The sequence below is a fragment of the Psammomys obesus genome, unplaced genomic scaffold, assembly GCF_907164565.1.
Source record: "Psammomys obesus unplaced genomic scaffold, mPsaObe1.curated_primary_1811, whole genome shotgun sequence".
NCBI classification, from domain to species: domain Eukaryota; kingdom Metazoa; phylum Chordata; class Mammalia; order Rodentia; family Muridae; genus Psammomys; species Psammomys obesus.
In genome coordinates, this window is record NW_026596034.1 from 28,275,845 (window position 1) to 28,298,652 (window position 22,808).

At 40.2% G+C, this 22,808-nt stretch overlaps 1 protein-coding gene across 1 annotated transcript in view; it reads left to right on the forward strand.

Annotated features, from left to right (window-relative positions):
* Positions 1-22,808, forward strand: part of Cntnap4 (contactin associated protein family member 4) — a 255,126-nt gene that overhangs the window by 19,351 nt on the left and 212,967 nt on the right. Inside the window, exon 2 of the mRNA XM_055621422.1 lies at positions 22,073-22,183. Within this exon, the coding sequence (XP_055477397.1) occupies positions 22,073-22,183 (111 nt within the window). The remainder of the gene's footprint in view (positions 1-22,072; positions 22,184-22,808) is intronic.

Sequence of the window (22,808 nt, forward strand, 5' to 3'; positions counted from 1 at the left end):
TCTTTCTTTCTTTCTTTCTTTCTTTCTTTCTTTCTTTCTTTCTTTCTCTAAAGGATACCACTGATAGCCAACAGAGTGCAACAGTTTTAATAGAATGGCTTTCACTGATAGTAGGGTTCAGCTTTTTGCTTTGCATCCTATGGTCATTCCCCAAACCATCCATCCTTCTAAGAGTGAGAGCCAAAGACAGTAAGTTCTTTTCTATCTGGCTGCCACTATAGGGCTCTTCTTATTTTTCTGTGATCTTCTGGTGTGATGTACAGAAACAAATGCTGTCTGAGAGGTTTTAGAGAAGAAAGAGGACAGGTAGAAGGGACCATCCGTCCATCCATTCATCCATCCATCCATCCATCCATCTATCCATCTACTCAACCCCTAAAATAACTACATGTGAGTTTGTTGTTCTAGTCAAGGTAATAGTATAAAATTAGAAATATGTCCCCATCTTTGATATTAAGGGACTCAAAACCAAATGGAGAAGACATAAAGACACGTCTTAAGGCAGCTGGGACACATATGGACAGTGGTACTTCCTGTACTGCAACATGCATGCCGTGAGTGGCATTCACATTTCATGGATGACCTACACATTTCTTCTAATTCCTTTTAAAATTAGAAGCTAACTGCTAACATCACCAGTGTCGGTGTAGGTGAAGTTTCTATATTTTTCACCTGACTCTGGATGGTGTGAAAATTATCCTTAGGAATTACTCCTGTTGAATATGTTCCATGTTAAATGAACCCTGTAATTGCACACTTTGGAACTCTGGTTATATATATATATTTCAGTTGGCACAGAGGAATCAGAGAATTATAGCTAAGATCGAAAGAAATACTAACTAACTATGTTATAACAATTCTTAGTGAAATATTTTTTACATTCTTTGGATGTATTTGGTTTCATACAATTTACTCTTCCCAGGGTTGGGCTATTGTTCACTCAGCTCATTAAAGTGTCCCTTCCTCTTGTCATTCCCGAGGCTCCTTGGGGTTTCATCTTATTCTGCTTATGCTATTCATTTATTCACTCAACAAATACTTTGTAAGCCTTCACAGCGTGGTGTCCATTATTACATATGTCTTCAGCATGGGTAAGTTGGTGACAATCCAAAGTAGAATTCTGACTCTCAGATACATGGTGTTTTTATGGTCACATTTTACACCTAAGGTTTTGTTTCCTTTAAAACAAAAATGCAGGCCATTGTTTGGGGTGCTTCCAGGGTGCCATTGTGATTGCAGACAGTATGATTGGTTTGTGTATGGCTGAATATTAACCATCTCATCCTGGGTTCTCTGTTTAGCTTTTTAACTTCTTGGGTCTGTAGAAAAGCACAGCACAGTATGATCAGAGAGAGGAGAAAGAGGTAAAACAAAAAGCCTTTGGGGTGGTCATATGCCGGACATCAGGTGTGGGCAGTGTGGGGCAGAGCTAACCCTTTCTTGAAGGATGAACAAAAAAGCTGGAAGGGAGCAAGTGACTGTCAATCATTCTAAGAGCCATTAAAGCCTGGAACATCTGCACGCACCACAGGTGCTCCAGATGGACAGGTGGTAGGTGTGGCACAGTGACAGAGGAAGAAAAAAAAAACATTACAAGTGGTCTGAGCATTAAAAACTCCTGCACACAAAGCTAAGGGCAGTATTTTTAAAAGATTTATATTAATGTGATGTCATTGTGTGTGTGTGCATGTGAGAGTTCATGTGAGTGGTACAAGTGTTGAGGTTAGAGAGGACATCTTTTGGGAATTGTTTTTCTCCTTCCACCATGAGTCCTGGGCATAGAACTCAGGTTAATTATCCTTGGGAGCAAGGGATTTTGCCCATGGAGCTATCTTGCCAGCACATAAGCACAATATTTTACCCAGAATGGTCAAAGGATCTTTTTTACTCTGATAAGTGTTATACATACTCAAGTGTGTGACATTAACTTTGAGTTTTGCAGAACTCATATTAATGTTAAGTATGGGACCAGAAAGGGAGAGAAAGACTCTGATGTGGGGCCACAAAGAACAGACCCTGAACTTATGGAGTGACCCACATAGGAAGTACAGGGTCCAAGAATTCATCTGCAAAGAGAAGGCAATGAAGGTGTTCAGTGTCTGATGATTGCCATAGCTTATTGTCAGGAGAGATTCATAAGAAAGATAGGAGCGCAGTTTCCAGTGGGTGGCATTGGCTTTTGTTTTACTATAAATGTGTTTATGCCTTTCAAATTTTTCAGTTTGCTTTCTGCATATAGCTGCTTCTGTATATAGCTGAATATGAAATTTTTCTTTCATTCATACATTTCAAACTTTATATCTATCATTCATATTTTTCAAACTTTTTTATATCTATCATATATTTTTATCTATTTATCTATCTATCTATCTATCTATCTATCTATCTATCTATCTATCTATCTATCTATCTATCATCTAGTGTATTCAAATACCTATATGTGTACATGCGCCTGTTCAAGGTCTTGCTGAGCCCTGAGGACATGTAGTGTCTGACTCTATCACTCTCTGCCAAAATTTTCCCCCTGAAAACCCTGACTTCCTCACTGCGCCTGTCACTCACCTTTCAGGCTAGGCTGGCTGGCTCATGAGCACCAGGCATCTGTTTGTCTCTCTCCTACCCCTAACCCCAAAGATAGAGTTACAAGAAATCACGTCTATACCTAGCTTTTGTATAGTTGGTGGGAGGTCACAGTGGGGTCTCTCTTACTAATGAACTCTCTTCTAAAACAAAAAGTCCAGGAAATGAAGGAGCATAGTTAACTATTTCAAGCTTGTATGTCACTGTATAAATATAGTGTTTCTGGAAGACTTTACTCATGATGAATAAAGTCTTTCTGAAATGAGGCTCAAACAAAACTCTTCCTGGCAACTCGTATTTCATTTTAGCAACATTTTTTTTTCTCTTGGAAAAATAAGGACTTATCTAGAATTGGAAGATTTTTGGAGAATGCTACATCTTTGGACAGTATGATGTTCTCTTCTTTCTCACTGATTTCTTACTTATCCTACTTATCCTTAGCACATAATGCTGAGTTTCTGTAGCTGCATTGTTAATTGCTTCTTGCCAAACTTGTTTAGTGTTTAAGTATTTACCACCCATGGGTACAGATAAAATGGGGAGGGGAAGAAATAAGTATCAACCTGGATTTTAAAGAATTATTTTATTATTTTTGGTTATGTGTCTGTATGAGTGTCTAGCTGAAAATGGAGGCAAGAGATGTGAAATTCCCCTGAAGCTGGAGGTCCAGGTGGTTGAGGGTCACTCTGTGTGGGTGCCTGGGACCCCAAATGAAGTCCTTATCAAGAGCACTATTGGCTCTTAACCACTGAGTCACTGCCCCAGCCCTCAATCTGAATTTAAACAAGCTCTTGAATTAGATTTGGTTCATTTAAACATATGTTTCAAGTGTATTCCATGTTTAAGTGTGTTCTAGAAAACAGGTATATAAAGTTGTGTAGCCGCCACACTCTGACAGAAGAGGCAGGAAAGGGAAGTTCAAAGGTTCACCACGATGATCCTAACTTGTCTTTTTGGAAATCACACACCATTTTGAAACTGTTTCTCTGGCTACACCTGGGGATTCAGGAGCCATCTGTGGGTGCTACTGAATTATTGACCATACCCGATACCCTCAGCATTGAGAGGAGCCAAGATAATTGCCCCTCCAGAGAGCTTTAATTCTCCAATGTGCTCTGCAGCCTTCCACACTCTTGTGAGATTTAAAACCCAGTGGCAGGAAACATTTGAGGCTTCCTATGGCTTTCAATGGCAACTGTTACATTTTTAAAACTTGCCCCTGGACATATCCAGCTATGAAGATAAACCTGGAAGGGTTTTTTTTTTTCCCTCAACAAAGTTATGAAGAAAGAAACTTTACTAATTTATAAGTGAACTCAGAAGACTTAAGGAGTATGAAGGGGAATCATTTGTTTAAAAAAAAAAAAGCCTTAGCATTTTGTTTTGTGGGCAAAACCAAACCAACCAACCAATCAAACAAACAAACAATAACCCCACAAAACAAAACAAAAACAAAACAAACAAACAAACAAACAAACAAACAAACAAACAAACGGTAACTGGTTTCCTAAAAGCCGTTTTAATTAATGCTCTTAGGACATGGATGTAGCTCAGTGGTAGATCCATTTGCCTAGAATGCACAAGGCATGCATGCACACACGCACGTACACACACACACACACACACACACACACACACACACACACACACACACTTGAGGATTCCACTTAGTAGCTTTCTGGCCTAGGTAGACTTTAGTATTTGTAAGACATTATTTTATGCACAGTTTGCTTAAAAGCGACAAACTATATTCAAAACCCTGTTAAGAAGTCTGAACCTAGCAATATAAACTCCTTGCAACGTGAAATCTTTGAGAATTTCATGAGCCAAAGTGGTTTGTTTTTATTCTATTACCATAATGTGCTTAATTTATTTGTTCCACCTCTAAAAAATTTAGAAAGGAATTGTCTTTTCAGATGTGCGTATTATGAGCTGATTTACAGTAAGAATTAAATTTCTAGTGTTGAGGATTAAGATAGCAACTTTATTTGATTTACTTGAATCCAATCTACCATTTAAATTTCCCCCAGGCTCTTTGAAATATATGTTCCCAGGCTGTGAAACAATCCACTATGTTTTTAACTTGTCAACATTTACTAGGCAAGAAGTCTAGAGTTTGTGATGTGTAATAGGTGATGGAGAGGTAGCTGATACACAGACACACATCTTTCCCTTTTTAATGGGCATACATAATTCTTAGGTATGGTTTCCTCACATTGCCTTATTCAAAAAGTTCATGTATCTTTCTTGCCCTTTGTGTGTGTGTGTGTGTGTGTGTGTGTGTTGTATGCACACCTGTATATAGAAGTTCACGACTGGGAATGCAGAGGCTAGAGGAGGACACAGAATGTCCTTGATCCATCTGTTCTTTGCCTTATTGCTATGAGACAGCGTCTCTCACCAAACCTGGAGCTGGGCTGGCAGCCAGTAATCCCAGTTATCCTCCTGTCTCTGTTCCTACAGCCCTGGAGGGTACTCAGGATTTGAACTCATTTCCTCAGGTTTGTATAGCAAATGCTCTGACCTGCTGAGCCATTTCCCAGCCTCCTTGCTCTGCCTGATTACATTCAGCATCTGTGATATAGAAAAAATGTCTTTTTAAGCACCTTGGAAATATTCATTCAATATTCAAAATATATTAAAAATATTCATGCAGCAAGAACTGATCAACCAGGTATTAAGCTAGAAATCAGAAGTCATCTCTGCTTCTTTTCTTGTTCCCTCCTACCTACTTCTCTTTGTCATGTGAGTCATCTCTTTTAGATCAGCTACAGTCAGAGACACTTTCCCATCTCTGCAGCCTTCATTCATTTATTTGCATAGCAACAAATAGGTACAGGAATCAGAGCAAACTCTCTTTCAGGGTCCCTTCATTCACTCCTCTCTTTTCTGCCATGGACTTTTAAACCGCAGCGTGGGGCTGAGCACGTCAGCAGGGATGAGACACACAGGCACAGCATTTCAATGCATTATTTTAATTACTGAGCAAGAGTGTTACACGGGGTGCTATAAAAACAAGGAGAACACTTAAGCCCAAGGAGGTCAGCCAACAGGTCTTTGTCTGGAGGCCGTTCCATGCTGTGGGTCTCAGCAGAGGCGCTGCAAAGCAAGTGCGGATAGAACTCTTAGTTTAATCAAAATGGAGTAGTCAGGCTGACCCGCAATGTAATAATCAGGATGTAATAGTCCTGGAACGTCTACACTGAGGGCTGATGGGGTGGGAGCAAGCAGAACTGAAGATGAGTTTATAATTAACACTCCAGGTTTTATGGATGGCAATTAGATTGTTTAGATTACCCCAGTCCTGTGCTTGTGAGTGGCAATGGTCGAGAAGCAGCCAGAGCCTCTGTCCTAGGGACCACACAGTGGAGAAATTCAGTAGAGTCTGAAATGTAGACAGGAAGCTAGTGAGAGATCTGAGACGCAATAATAAATGTGTACATATGTGTGTGCCCGTGTATACATGCACACAGGCAGTAGTCACATAAAGCTTCTTAGAGAGTCAGTTGCCTGTAGGTACACTGGAAGGCTGGACTTTGGACCATCTCCAGGTCACGCTTCTAACAATGGGGACATTTCCAGAGATCCTCCCTTTCTCATCTCATGGTAGAGTCACTATCTGCTGGGGACACCTACTATCAAGAGCCAGTGTGTGTGTGTGTGTGTGTGTGTGTGTGTGTGTGTGTGTGTGTGACAGAGAATATTAAGGTAAGGCTGCACCTACCAGTTTCTCTGTGCAGTTGTGACTTGCTCCCCAGAACCACCGACTTTCTTAATTTCATTGGCAACAATGTCTTGAGTTCAGAAAGTTTAGTGATTTAGAAAGATAGAGATGCCTGGCATCTCACTGATGCATGCTTGAAGAAATCTCGCTCTAGAGATTTCTTGGTCTATCGATGCCCATGATGTCACATGTCTTGTTCATCCCTCCACCACGCCCCGCTGAAAAGAATCCCTTCAAATATGTGCTCCAATGACTCACTCCGAGCTCAGACAATAGGGGCCGGGGAAACAGTTCAGTTGGCAAATGCTTCCCTTGCAAAAAGGAGGAACTGAATTCCACCACCAGAACCCAGGAAAAATAGCAGCCATTGTGGCATATACTTGTAGTTTAGGTGCTGGGAAGGCACAAAGAAGAGCATTTGAGCATTTGAGGGCTCACTGGCCAGCCAGTATAGTCCAAGTTGTAAGCCTCAGGCCAGTAAGTGACTCTGATTCCTAGAAGGTAGACAGAATTCCTGAAGAAGGCACTCAAGATTGTCCTCTGGCTATTTCAGGCACACAAATGTATAAACTTACCCTTGCATTTGCATACACACTCACACCCACACATATGCACACTCATGCATTAAAGAAATAAAATAATGGTCGCTTAATAAAGTGAGAAAGCAGTGCTGGCAGCGTAATCAGCATGAAAATAAAGCTTTATGGAAAACAAAAATAATGCCAAGGACTTCAGCAAGAAATGTAAAATCTTTGACTTTCAGTATAGCACATAAGACATGGACAGATGTTCGTCAAGGGGTTTGCATAAGGATTTAACTGCCTCCGGCGTCACATGAACATCTGTAAGTATTATGGTGTGTTAGCCAGGGTTTTAGTGGCTGTAGGGATTACCTGAAGGGTCTAATGGAAGAAAGACGTGTTGGAACTCATGATTTCAGAGACTTCTGTCCATGGTTGGCTGGCTCTATTGCTTCGGACCTGTGGTAATGAGGAACATCATGGTTGAGGGCCTGGTTGAGTAGGGATATTCACTTCACGGTGACCAGGAAGTCTAGGGAGTACGACGAAGGCGCCAGGGCCAAGACAGGTTCCTCCAACCAGGCCCCACTTCCCACAGTTCCTCTCCCCAACCCAAATAGCTTATTCAAGATTTGAATGCATGGGGTAGGTCACTGGATAGGTCAAAATCCTTGGCCACTCTTAGACATACTCAGACATATGATTCACTAAGCTCATTCTCTTCAGCCCAGTCAATGTGATGATTCAGATTAATAATTATTGCTTTCTTACCTGTCCTTCTCTATAGAGCCCCAGATAAAATTTCACTGGTACATTGGCATGGGTTAAATTTTTCCATGAATGTCTACCTTTCTAAGAAAGAAGTCAATTCGCAGTATAGCAAACATTTTGACACATGCCAGGTTCTTGAATCACAGGTGAGTGGGGGGATGACTTTGATAACAGAGTAAATAGGGTGAAGGAGTAAACAAATACTCAGTCAGCTCAATCACATTTTGTGGGTACTAAAATAAAACTGGGAAATGACAGACATAAGCACAAAGTAAAAGCTTTATCACTTGAATATACTTTCTAGTGATTACATTAGAACTTATAATTTAAAGCTATACAATTCCACTTTCCAATTCTTATGAAGTCTCAGTATGAAATATCTGTGCAAATGGGATGAGAAAGAGAAGTCTGAGTGAGACTATTGAATTTTGTCTTTTCAACTGGAATTATTTTGTTTCAGTTTCTTTTACACTGCCTGGGTCTGAACTCAAGCTTTTCTTTCTTTAGCCTCCTGAGTGCTGTGATGACAAACGTGTACCACCATGCCTAGCCAAGACAATTATCTGTTTTTAAACAAGGTGTTTCAAAGAAACAAATGGCAGATTCATAAAGACTGCTTTTTTTTTAAGACTGCTTTTGATACTGTCATATTGAGAACTTTAAGAATTATCCTAAACTAACAATTTTTAAAATTAGTGCTTTGAATCTTAAATGATAAATATAAAAGAATTTTTTGGTAATTGTGTTTGAGGCCAAACGTAGATTTTGTTAGAATATGAAAAAAAAGGCATTTTGAAACATTTCCCATTTTGAAGTAATTTATGATCTTAGAATTCATGACTTAGAATGTATGTCTAAGAGAATATTAACAATGAACACAGTGTTTGCAAGGTGTGTCTGAACTCATATATGGAAAGATCTGGAAGCAAAGAGTTGTCAGAATTTGTTTAATTATAAAAGGATGTTATCAAAATGTTGGGAAGGACACAGCAGTTTGAAAAGGAGATGAAGGACCTAGCATCATTAAGAATATTCCCCAGGTTACAAGTTTTAGCAGAATTCAATACCTGGTAGCCAGGTTCACGTTTCCTGGTCTATCGTCACCTGGATCCTTAGGTCCTCTAGGAATGATTATTGCATCTTATCAGGTGGGATTAGCTAGTGATATGGCAGTCTGCAGCTTGAACACCAGTAGGAGAAATTTCCCTCATATGTCTCATCTCTGTTTTTCTTTGTGTCTTTGCATCTATGTACTTGTTATATGGTCAAGAATGACCTTGAACTTCTGATCCTCTTGCCTTTGCTTTTCATGTGTTGGAGACACAAGCACTCACCCACTTTATGAGATGCTGGCATTGGAACTCAGGGCTCTGTGCGTGCTAGACAAGCACTCCACCAGCTGGTCCACACCATCGGCTCACGATTTTTATCAATTAATTCTACCTCCAAAATCCCTTTTGTCAGGTAATATAATGTAATCACACAAGTGTCATCAGATAACATTTACAGGTTTTGCCTCCACTCAGCTGGAACATGTAAGAAATTTACCACGTGGGGTTAGAATCTTGGATATCAGCTTAGAAGCTTTGTCTATAGACAGGTTTACAGAACCAGCTGTCCTCCTTAAAGAAAAGAGCCCACGCCACAGAACCACTTATATTTACGTAAACCAGGTGTTTGGAACATTGGAGCCTGATCCAGTGGTTCCCTGGTCAGAGGCTGGGCTTTATTGGAAAGGTGGCTTACAGAGCCCAGCCGGATCTGTTATGGAGCTAATTCACACCTGCTCAGCCAGCTTTTACTTAAGCTGCCAACACAGTGGAGAGGAGCCTCTGAGGCCAGCCAAGCTCGTCCCATGCTTGATTATGAAATCAAACACAATAATCTTAACCAATGAAATGGAAATAGCCTCTGCCTAATCTCATATGTTATTGTTCAGGGAAGCGTATTGTTTCTAGTTCGCTTGATTTTTCTCCCTCAGTGAGAAATAGCTGTTTATTAAAATGGCTTTGTCGACTCCCCCACTAAAATCCACTTGTCTTCAGAAAAATTCCTTATCACTTTGAATCATTTCAGCCTTAATTTTTTTTTTTAAGTGTGTGCTATGGTGGCACAAATAACAACTCTCAAAATGATTTGGTAATAAAATGGGATACTTCTGCCTTGGTGTCAGAATACCATCTAATATGACTAGAATAAAAAGTGAATCGAGGCTTACCCCATTTTCTGTCTGGGAATCAAAGTTTAAAACATGGCAATTTCAGGTAGAAAATAATCAGTTAATGCAAACAGCACACACATGATTACTGCCACTTTATGTACACAACCACACAATCAGTAGAGCATGAGTGAAAGCAGTCAGAGAGCACCCCTGAGCTATCTATAGCTCCCGTTTTCAATCTCTCTCCTTATGAACCGAAAACCCCTTGGTTTCTGCAGCATAAGTAGTTTTAACTTCCGTTTTTCTATAGTAAGCAAAACAACTCTAAAACTCAAGAGGTAGGGAGAAAACATATGGCCTTTTGGAACATTAAAAATTATTCCCTCGTAGGTGAACCATGCACTGTAAAGATAGTCTTAACTTTATCTTTAAGTTAATGAGTCCATAAAATCCTCTTTGCTTAGAAAGAAGGAAGATGGTTCGGAATGTTGAATGTTTGAAGGGCTACCTTCTCTCTCTCCATTTCAGGGAGTTGTTTTTAAGAAACCTTGTAAGAAATACATAGCTAAAGTTTATTTAGTTCTTAGCTAGAGAGGTGGCTCAGTGTTTAAGACCACGTACTGTTGTTCAGAGGACCTTTGGTTTTCAGCACTCTCCTCCCCCAAACACACACAATTCCAGCTCTAGGGGGATCTAACATCCTCTTCTGTCTTCCATAGCTGCACTCACACATGGACACACACACACACACACACACACACACACACACACACACACACACACAATCACTCACTCACTCAGGCACCCTGTCCTCAAACTATTAAAAACGCTCGAATTAATTTCAACTCTGGAAATTCTTGAATTTATATTAACATATGTTCAAAGTGGATAGTACTGATTCCACATGAGACTCAAGTCCTTTCTGTATATGATCCAGGCTATCTTCAAACTCCTATTCTCCTAGGTTAGTCACCCAAGTGCTGGGCTTACTGTCATGTGCTGTTCCCCATGGCTTCTCTTGGTTCTTGGGTTTTGTTGCTATTCATGGTTGAAGGGACTTTGCTGATGTGGCTAAATGAACGGCCTGAGAAGGGGAGACTTTCCTGGGTTGTCTGTGCTAGCCTCATGTCACCATAAGAATCCTTGGAACTGAGGGTGGGAAGGGAATAAGAGAAGGCATGGTGGTCAAGTAAAGGGCCCAAGCCCAGCATTGCACATGGCATTTAGTTGCTGGGAAAGGAAGGATAGTATATTCTTCCAGAGCCTCCACCAACAACATTCCCATCCATCTGCTTTGATTTTAGCCCACATAAACTGAATGTAGATTTCTGACATGCAGGCCAGTGCTCGAGTAATAGATCGGTGTCATTTTGAGACACTGGGTGCAAGCACTTTGTTAGGGGAGCAATAGTAAATGCACATTATGGTCAGTACCTTTTCTCTTGCTCTGCTTCCGTGTCTGGACTCTGAAAAACAAGCAACTGTCTGTCGGGATCTACTGGAGCAATTTCCGTGAACTTAGTAGAAAAGAGGAAGGATTATGTGAGTTCCTAGTTGGTTTGTATTTTACATAGTTCTGTTTTCCTCCTTGAACTGTTTCCGTTTACTTTTAAATGATTGATTATATTCCCCCAAGTGAGCCTGGGGAATAAATTAAATTTATTTAATTATTTTGTAATTTCTATATTTTCAAAATGACTAGCTTTCATTTTATTTTTTATTAGCTTCCTCCTTGAACTTCCTTTGTGTTTCTTACAGTGTGTTCTCCCAAGCTGAGTGGTTAGTCATTTATTTCCATCATTCATTTTTAAATAATGTACTTAAGGCCTTTGAATCTAAGCTTAGTTGAATGTTTATTTAAGTCTATGAACCTATGAACAAGGGAAGATCTGGCTACTGAATGATTTGCAAACTTGGCAGTAGGGAAGCAATAGTTTATGTTAGTCAAGGCCCATCATTTTTTTCTCATGGGCTTTCAGTCTTAATTTTAAAGCACTTGATTTTGAGAATTTCTCTCTGGAAGGGACTAGGCAACATCTCACATCTTCCCTTCGTAAGGTTCCAATGATTGAACAAAGCTCAGTTAGCCCAACGTCCCCCTTAAGGAAGCAGTGAGTTTGCTGGGCTGACTTTTAAAGCGTGGATAAGAGGTTATTGCGGGTGACCCCAAAGCAACCTCACCAGAAAGTCCTCATGCTGCAGGAAAGATGGCTTCTTTAGAGTCATAAGTGTAGCCCTCTTCCCTGCTCCAGACTAGATAGTCTAGTCCCTTTTTGAGAGCTGAAATCTCAAAGATCTCATACAATGAAGGCAGAATTTTCTCAACTGGCTGGGAGGAGAGGCTAGATACAAGCTGAGCGTGGGGGTAGGGAAGGAGCAATGACCCTCCAGGTGCCTTCCTTTTATGAGGGAATGTCAACAGGAATCACAAGCCCAGCTGTGAAGCTCTTGGGTGTGTAGACACAGCTGCTCTTAGGAAGCTGGTCATTATTCTGGTTAGAGAATGGCGCTATGAAAAGCAAATTATCACTTTCTTTATAAGGATCTGTCTTTTCTTAATGATTTTTCCCTAGTGTACACAGATAGTGGTCCCTGAAGTGTCATCAGTTTCTCTTAGGACCACTCAGTCCACACTGAAGCTGGAGACTATCTAGTTGCAATAGCTACAGGAGACAAAACCCCACAATAGACAGTAAGAAGTCTGAGTGTAGTCCTTAAGTCAAAAGGTTTGGATATGAGATGTTGAAGTCAATATTCTCCTCGTATCTCCAGCATTCTCTGTGCTACCTGCTATGAATATTTTGTTTCAACAAATGTGCTAAATTCATTTATCACACTAATTTCCAAGGTGGTGCATTCAAGACAAGCATATTAATAACTCCCCAAAAGGACACATTTTTCTTTACTCACTAGAACTGGGACTAGAAGGAAAGAGATGCATTCTTTTGGGAAAACCCTGCTCTGTACTCTCTGTATCTTAGGCATTTTATCATGTGAGGCTGTCAAGTCCTTCTGTGAAGGGCCCTTTAATGTGCACTAGAGACAGAAGGGTGTCCAGTTGGAGGAGTATGGATCAGACTCTGGAAAGTGCCCGAGCAAGCATTTAAGGCTTCTTTAGATCCAAAGCCCACATTTCTCCCTTGTATCTCTTGTGTCATTTCTGTTAAATACATCGCTTAATCAAGGGATCAGCAGAGAGCTAGGGAGATGGCTGAGTAAGAAAAGTACTTGCCATGCAAGCATAAGGACTTGAGTGATACCCCGAATCCACTGAAGAAGGAGGAGGAGGAAGAAGAGGAAGAAGAAGAAGAAAAGCAGCAGCAGCAGCAAAGTGTGGCAGTGTGCACTTTTAATTCTGGTGCTGGAGAGGCAGAGACAGACAGATCTCTGGGACTCACAGGTCATCCATGTGCACAAGTGTGCACGTATGTGCAAGGTTGGGGACATACACACCCACACAAACATTTAGAGACAAAGATTTAATTAGAAAAGGCTATATACACCCAATACCCTAACAGCACAAGCAAACATACTTCATTTAATAAGAAAAAAGAGCATGAACCAAGCTAAAGATGAGCATGGCACCAGGGAAAAGCATTTAAAACAAAGAGCACACATAAACACATTAGAATTAATTTCTGTTTCTAAAACCAGCGGAGAAGCGACAATTCGCAGACATTGAGGTGACAGTACACAGAAATGTTACCCGTGTCAGCCGTCATCACTACTTCAACCAAAAATGCATAGAGTTCTAATTTTTCTTAACTACCTAACAAGCAGATGAAGTTGGGGGTTTGTGATAAAATGAAAAATGCGTGAATCCAAAAATTGGACGAATCAATACAACCTTTTAGAGGGAAAGGCAATGTGTTTCAGCATCTCATGTATATTGAAGTATATCTCTATATAAAATGGATTTAATTAATTATATTATATATTTAAAATATCTCTAGGTGTAAAATATATTTAATTATGTCATATGTTTAGAATATATCTAAATGTGTGTTTAAATATATTGAACTTTGGTCGTCTGGTTCTCCTGGGTGTCTTCTTTTCGTCATTTAAAAATCCCAAATTTATTTTTGAGAACTTCATCTGTATCATTCTCACTCCTCCTTCTCCCCCTCCAAATTATTATTGTTACATATATAGGTACAAGCTTTAGCTTTGCTCACATGTGCACGTGTCCAGGGCTGAGCACTTGGGATTGTTCAACCATGACGGTCTCATCCCTGGAGGAAAATGTGTTTCCCTTTGTCAGCAGCCATTGTCCACCTGAGGCTCTTCCTACAGGGCTGGGCTCCTGTGGAATCTCTTCTATCTGTGTTCTCCAGAACCTTGCCTTCCCACACCACCCCTAACCCCCGCTTTGAGTGCCAGTCTTAAATCTATATACAATAAACTTCAGAAAATCATGCTCCATAATCTTCCATTACTCCTGCTATAACTTAGGAGACGGTGTTAAGTGTGGTCCAATCACCTGTCGATGAAAGTCTGTGAAGTCCATAGACTCCTGGAATGCTGGTGTTCACATGACTTTAAAACAATTACCTCTTCCACTCCTTCACCTTTGGTTGCTTTTCTTGGGTGGATTTGTGGGTCTCTTTGTCTTAATATCTAGAATTTAAATAGTTGCTATTAAAACTCCAAAATCAATCAGCCTCTGGCTGTGCTGTCATTAAACGTTAACTGCCTTCCCATTAATCCATTAATTTGTGAAGATTAATTGGGAAAGCTCTTTAAAGTAAGGCTGTAACTTGGAGTGCATAAGCCAGTGTTTGCCTCCCCATGAACGCTTACCCTGTTAACACCACAAGCTTTAGCAGCCATGAATACCGCTTGCCCATCATTCTGTGGGAAAAAATGCATAGGGACTTATAGATTACTGCCTACACGAATTGTTTGGGAAGCATGTCTGTCTTTATCTTAGCTTGTGCAAACATAATGATAAATATTTACTTGTTTTAAATTGCAGCGATATGCTTTTTTTTTTTTAAATTTAAACCACAGACTGACAGTTAGAAGCTCATGCTTATCCCATTTAATATATCTAAAACCACCATCCTCAAGTGAATGTTAATTTTCATGTCAAAGTCAAATTAATACTCAGAGAAGCTCAGGAATTTGTAGTTGACTCTCCCTGCTAGAGTTAAGTTTTGCTGAGACAATATTTTAGGTAACGATGAGATAAGCCGGTATAGTGCCTCTTCTGCTATCTGCAGAAGAGTTAGATCTTATGTAGTCCCGCTGGTATCGACTCCTTTTCCTTTTCTAAACATGGCATCTTTTATTTTATTTATGTTTTTAAAGATTTATATGTTTTGAGTTGTGTGTATTCCCATGACTCTGTGTGTGTGTGCGAACACAAATGAGCACAGGTTCCCTCCAAGGCCAGAGGCACTGGATTCCCTTGAGTTGGAGTTACAGGTGGTTCTGAGCCACCCATCATAGGTGCCAGGACTGAACTAGGTTCCTCTGCAAGAGCAGTATCTGCTCTTAACCACAGTGTCTTCTCTCCCTTCAGGCATTTTTCATTTACTCAAACCCAACAGTATTTTCACTTTACCCTAAAACTTACTTGCCCCCACCACCACCATCACCACGTCACTGCAAGATAGCTGTATTTGCATACTCCTTGCACATGGCTTCATAGGGAGGAGGGTGGAGTGAGGCACCATAGCTGTTTCTTCAGCCCTAAAACAGACCCATGAAACATCAGCAGAGGGTGTAAAAAAAGACATTTGTGAAAGCAACAAAATACTCCAATGGATAAGAATTAATTTGCGCATCTCTTTCAGTAGATATCAAACTAGCATGGTCCTGGCTGTGGGGTATTGGCAGTGGAGGGTTGAAATCTCCCTGTGTGGATCTACTCTGTAGCTCAGATGAGCCCCTGAAGGTGCCTACTTCAGATATGACTGCTTGGAGCTGATTCATAACAGATGTGTAGATATGTCCATGTTTGTAGGATATATTCATATATACGTACACACACACACACACACACACACACACACACACACACACACACACATCAAATCAGGAATTGATCAAGTTGCGGGAATACTTAATACACCTGTCTCTTACACACATCCTCAAAGCAGACTCTAGGTGGATTTTCCTTAGTGTACTTTGAGAATGCTTCAGTGACGAGAGCTCGGAGGTGAGATGGCGAGGATGAGAAGAACTCAAGAGTGGAAATAAATGAAGACCACCCAAATGAGCACAAGCAGCTTGGCAGAGACTCAAGGGCAGGCAGAAGAGAGTGGTGCTGGACTGCCTTAGAAGTCAGACAGAGCTCCAGAGTGTGGGCATGGGGAAGTTGTAATCAGGGTAAACAGAAGCAGGGCACCCTCCTACCTGGTTGGTTAGGGACATAGCCGCCTTGGTCTTTAGCCACTCTTAAATTGGAAGCAGAGACAAGTGTTAGGGAACCTGTCTGGTACCTGCCAAGTCCTGGCTATTTGTAGTTACTCCCTGGAGGAGTTCATGTTGGCTTCGGAAGCTGGCGGCTGAAGTTTCCCCTGCGGGCTGGCCATTGCCCCTCCTACATGCAGTTTCTCACTGGGCAGACACCAGAGAGACACCAGGTACAGAGTGTGTGTCAGGCTAGGTCGGGGGACTGGACTCTGTCTGAACTCAGAAAACCAAGAACTAGGGTTTATGGTGACAGAACAGTATTATTGTTGTGGATGAAATGTTGCCTTGCTCAGAGCACTTTTTGATAGTATACATCAACATAATCATATGCTTTGTCTTTTAAATTAGTTCATGGTTTCCAGTTTCAAGTAGATGAGCTTTCGATAGTATAGATTGCAATAAACATTTTTTTCAAGGATATAGATTTCTTGAGGCCATTCCTTAATCCTAGAACTGCCAATGGAAATGTTTGGTCCAGGTCTGTAAAAATCCATCTCCTCAAAGGAACGAAGAGCTGATGTTTTCCAAGCTCCCTAGAAAATGAGTCATCTCTGCCTCCAGTATAAGGGAACTTTTAAATAATCACCTTCCAACTCTCTGACCCCTCCCCCATGTCAGTCTCCAACACATATTCTTCTGGGCTGTAAGGATCCTTCTTAGTAAGGATGCAAATGATTTTGGCAGCTCTCCAGAAGGCCAGGGAAGGTGGTTACTCAGCAGTTAAGCTACATGTTCTTGCAAATCAGCCCTGACTTTCTGTAATGTGTATTTGAGATGACCAATTCTCTTCTCAACAGTGTGTTGACCCAGAACAGGAGATACGACACAGTAAAGCCTGGATCCATTCATTCCTAATGTGTCCTTGTGTGATTTATTTAACTAGTGTGCTTTATTTTCCCTCAGATGTCGGAGTAGCTAATAGTTTATGGTAGGGCATTCTTCAGGACAAAATTGCCCAGGTATCTAATAGGACAGTATAGGGTATTCGTCAGGACCAAACAAGGTAAGAGATATAAAACGTTGAGGACGTAAGCACTCTTAATGTACACTTATTATCTTGGTACAGGTAATACTGCAAACAGCTTAAGAAAATTGAATTACTTTTATTAAAAACCGAACAGCTTTTACTTACTTATGAGAATTATGCATTAAAGCCTGTTGCAAAATAAAAGGAAATTACTTTCTATCGAGCCATATTAAAATACTTTCAATACAGCCTACACCTTCATTTGTGAGAATCTATTGAATGTTCTCATACACACAGCTTGCAAGAGATGTAATTTATCATTGTCTTTTTAATGACAAAGGCAAGTTTTTCTCCCATGGAAAGAACAAATGCTGACTTTTTTCTGAGCTATTGATCTGAAATCTGTAGTCTCTCTTTCTCTCTCCCCACAGACACATATACACACAACACACTGTACATGAAAATGTCTCACCGTAAGTTAGGAAACTTTCTTTCCCGTTATCGATATTCTGACAGAATTCATTAAATATGTAAATACAACCAATATGTACATTTATTTATTTTTAACAAAAGGATTAAAACCCACAGTTACTACTTTCAACTGATATCAAGGTAAAAGCAGAAATCCTCACATGATTTTTAAATGTCAAATAATGTGTTTCAATTTCGGAAAAGCAGAATAAGCAGAGTTTCTTATAGAAACATCAATAATACCCCAACATGCTCTGCTACCATTTTGAATTCTGTAAGCGTCCCTAAAATGTTTGGCAGCTCTATTCTTATATTTTACTATTCAAAGCTCCAATTATCATTCCCCTGTGTCTTATTATTTTCATGTATTTATTTTTGCCAACAGTATTACTGGTGGAGAAATGACCAGGCGCTATGATAGTCTGACATAGTACTTAATAACAAAGTCATGATTTTGTGTTAAGCTACAGTAATCCTGCGTAGCCTTTAATGCATATATACCTGACGTATCCTGAATGATCTTTACTCAAATGCAAGAAAAAAAAAAGCTGTAAATTAGAGTTTTATCCACGCTGAAATATGAGAGGAAGCTGGATAGCCCTGCTGAGAGATTGACCCAGCAGAAGGCTGGCTTTTGAAACTGGAATGCTGTTTTCCAGTCTCAGCACCACTGGGATCTGTGAAGAAAAAATGCTGTGGAGCGATGGGGTGTGAGCTGCAGCGTGCGGAAGAGCATCTCTGTCCTGCATCTACTGGTTGCCAGGAATAACCTGCCTCAAACAGCCATTGCTTAATGTGTCACCAGGTTTTGGCATGTGTCACCTCGAGCTGCAGTCCACTGTGGCTGAGATTCTTTGAGCTGAAACACTGTCCTTCTGTGTCATCAGACCAGAGCTCTTGTTTTGCTAATGTAAAACAAGAAAGCCAATTGTCTGGAATTACACTCACAGGAGGCCTGTCGTAACCTACAATTCTGTTCCATTCATATTCACAGGGGAATGTCCCATTTAGTCACCTCAGACTTCTTACTGCTGCTCTTCCTCTCTTTCCATCAAAACTACCGAAAACTTCTCCTTCTCCCAACAAACACCAAAGATGTCCTCTTCTCTTACTTCAGTTCTATTCTTTTAAAACTAAAAGAGGAGGAATATAGATTCTCAATTTATAGTTGACAAAAACAAATGGGCAATAAATATATACCTTCCAGAGTGACTGCAGTAGAGGGGTGTTTTACATTCATAGAATCGATTCTGATCTGCATAATTGATTTGAGGAGCAGTTAAACACTCTTTTGCATCACACACCTGCATACTGATAATGACCCCCAAAACGTGACAGTTATAGTGAACACACAGATACACAGACACACACACGTGTCCCCATGTTTACATAATGTAAGTTCATGTATACAAAGACACACACACAACCACTAAGCTTTACTGTATTAAAGCTTTCTGGTTGTTGCTTGTCTAATTGGGCACAGTCACCCCACCCCAACACTGCATGGGTTGCAAGTCTTTTAATTTCTACACCCCTTAATACTTGACTTAACAACCAGATTGGCTGGTGTTAGCACTTAAGCTAATCAATAGACATGCAAGAACCTGTCTTCCTTAAGATTCAGCTAGAGACTTTAAGGTACAAAGGAAGAAAAAGTGAGCTTTACATGAAAATGAGGTAATCTTCAGAAACAAAGTGCAGGGCTGGGACTGTAGCTCAGTTGGTAGAGTGCACCCAGCAAAATCCCAAAGAACAAACAAACAAACTTCAAGGCTACCGTGTGTAAATTCGTGTGAAAGTCACTCAAGATCAAGCTATGCTCCGGCAGAAAGAACTTTGTTACATTTCAGGTTGAATCCAGATAATTTTTGAATCGATTTAAATTAAATTACCGCCAAAAAAAAAAAAAAAAAAAAAAAAGAAACAGAGAGAGAGAGAGAGACAATGACCCTGTGTGCTTTTAAATTACCAAGTTATGTAAAAATACTAAATATGAACTTTCCTCTGATTAAAGCAAAGGTGACAATAACTTCATAATTCAAAAAAGTAAAGCATGTCGAAGCTTTGGCAGAGTAAATTAAGCATGCATGGCTATCAAAGCAAACATTATTCTTATATTATCCTTTTACTTTTTTTTTTAATATTAAAAGCAATATATGTAGGGCTGGAAGACAGGTAAGTCTGTGACATTCTTGGTGAGCAAGCTTGAGGATCTGAGTTGGATTCCCCCAATCCCACATACACAGGCTGAGTGTGCTGGTAAACGCTTGTCCTCCCGGCACCCCATGGGGGCGTAGAAACAGGTTGAATACTGGAGCTTGCTGGGCAGTGAACCTAGTCTCATCAATAACCCCCAGGCCAGTGAGATCCTGGAGACAGAGCGTCTCCCGAGTGTCCTCTGGCTTCCCTGTGCATGCAAACACCCATACATACGCGCGTCCTCTCCCGTGATTCCGCACACACAGTGACCGGTCTGTGTGATACATTCAAGATAAATAAAGGGAGCCTTGTCTCTGTCTTAACAGAGCCCAAGATCCACACAGGTATATGCACGTGTGCCTATGCTTGTGTAATTATAACACTTGAGAGCAAAATGGAATCTTTGGAAGGTTTGGTAAACACCCAGACTTTGACCTTTGGCAGTTTTATCATGGATGTTTCCTTCTCATCTTGAGTCTATCCCACAGGTATAAACAATCCTTGCAGTTTTACAGTTTCCCTTATTTTCTTAAAACAATTGGAATGGAAAAACCATGTACACTTTTAAACAACATATTATTTAGCTTTGCATTCTAAAACTTCCCTAAAAATGCAGTTTCTCTGAACTAGCCTTCTTGTATTGCTGTAGTTGCTTTCCATTACGGTATATTATTTCATTGTGAGCCATGCTGTCACTTGTCAGGTTTTGGGAAATTAATGTGGGTTGTGGATGGCCCTTTGCTCTTACTAGTGATGCATTCTTGCCACTGCAACCCAGTCAGTAGCATCCAGCTTTGTTTGTTTGATGGCAAATGAAAACTACTGGCATTTGTATATCACTCTTGCTCTAGTCAGACAGCTTCTGGAGACCGTTGTTCCTCATGGATAAGCCAGTCTCAGAAGAACCTGCCTCTTAACGGGACGAGCGGAGTTTGCAACATGCTGATGTTTAAATGTACGCGCTCACGGCTGGTTGTTTTTATAAGTAGTCGCTCACGCCTTTGCCGTTTTCTCCTAAGTACCATGGCGGGACCCCTCACAACCCAAGTGCTCCTGATCCCATGGCCTTTTTGGAGCCCGTACAGGATGTCCATCCATTCACTGCTCATAAAGTAGCATCTAATACAAACTGTTTATGCAGTTTGTATTAGTAGCTCTAATGATTACGAAGTCTGAGCATCAGTTCCCATTGGCCTCTCTTCTGCGAGGTCTCTGGCCAGCCTCAAGCCACTTTTACAGTGAGTTTTCTAACTAAATGGAAGGTGTTTTGTTTTGTATTGTTGCAAATGTTTTCTATTCAGGCTACTGATCATATTCTGGTTTACACTGCTTTTATATCATTATTTCATATATTATTATTATTCCTTTATACATACTTTTATATCATTTCTTTATAGGTATCATTCTTTGTACTTACATATTTCTTTCATCTTTAAATATTTCTTTCATATGTTCTAGAAAAATCCTAAACCTTTCAACAAACTTTTTGTGCTTATAGATGCGTCGATGTCTCATTTGTTTCTTGTATATGAACTTTTGTGATTTTTTTTCCCTCCTGTATAGTATCTTTCTTTGTGTTTTGTGGAAGGAACTAGTGAATGAACTCAGAGCCTTGCACACGCGAGGTAAGCACTCAGTGAATTACATGCCCAGCTTTCTCAATAACTTGAGACAGGTCTTACCGACTTTACTAGTTTTCCTGGAGTTCACTTCCTAGCCCAGCTGGGCTTTGACCTTGAGATCTTTATGCAGCAGCCTCCCAGGATGACAGGTGTGTGTGTACCACTGAGCCGACGAAGGTTCTTAATTTTAGCATAGTTAAATTTATACATCTTTCTGCTTGTGATAAAAAAATTTCTTTTTAAGAGAAACCTTTTGATCTTAACATATTTTAATGTATAATTTCTATACTACCTTCTTTCTCTGTTTCTTCAATCTCCCATCTATTTGTTGTATTCATGTGGCATACTGCATTCATGAGAGGCATATTTCTAGAGAATCTAGGTCTATTTATCTACTTATTTTGAGACAGATTTTCCTGCAGCTCAGGATGGTTTTGAACTCACTGTGGAGCTGAGGGTGACCTTGAACTCCTGATAGTCCTGCACCTTTCTGCTGAGTGCTAGGATTACAGGCACGTGCCACCATGCATGGCTTAGATCCTAGTTTTGATGTGGTGTTTATTTGTTGTGTCTATTGATTTGAAGAGAACTGTCAGCTCTGTGCTCACTGGAATGTGGCATTTTTCCTCCTGGCAGATGACTGTGATGAGCCCCTGGTGTCTGCCTTGCCTCCGGCATCCTTCAGCAGTTCTTCAGAGCTCTCCAGCAGTCATGGTCCTGGATTCGCAAGGCTGAATCGAAGAGACGGTAAGTCTGCTCTCTTACAACCCACTGGCTCATGATGAATATTGCTAAATTTTTATTTTCTTAATAAAATCATTGCAAGTGATATGCTGTGAAAAGAAGTGTAAATGCCTTAAATAGGTCAATGGTGATAACACAAAAGTTTATGACACCTGGAGTCTGTTCAGGAATGGCAAAGAAATACGCCCTATCTGAAAACTCTATATCATAATTTTAACATCCAGAGAATTTAGGTTTTTTTTCAATCTGGTAAGGTTTTTATGTATCTTATAAAGAAAAATTTTGCGATGATTTGCAATCATTATGAATACAGAAATGATGGGAACTTAATTGGCTTCCTATTTCAAGTTAAAGAAGTCTGCAAGAAGTGATTTTGAAGCACACTACATATTTAAAAATAGTAACCCCTCAGTTTGTTTAATCCTTGATGTGGTTGGCATGGTTTTCTCTGCTGTTGAGGATCAAGAGCTTCATAAAGCTTTTCTGCCCCTTGAGGAATACTGAGTTCTAGTTGTTTATTATCTCTTAGGTAGGGTTGGGCTTGATGGCTTGCATATGATTCAAGGAAAGGCAATTAAAGACAATCGACTCGCAGGAGATGTAAGAGACTACCATATCAAACAAGCAT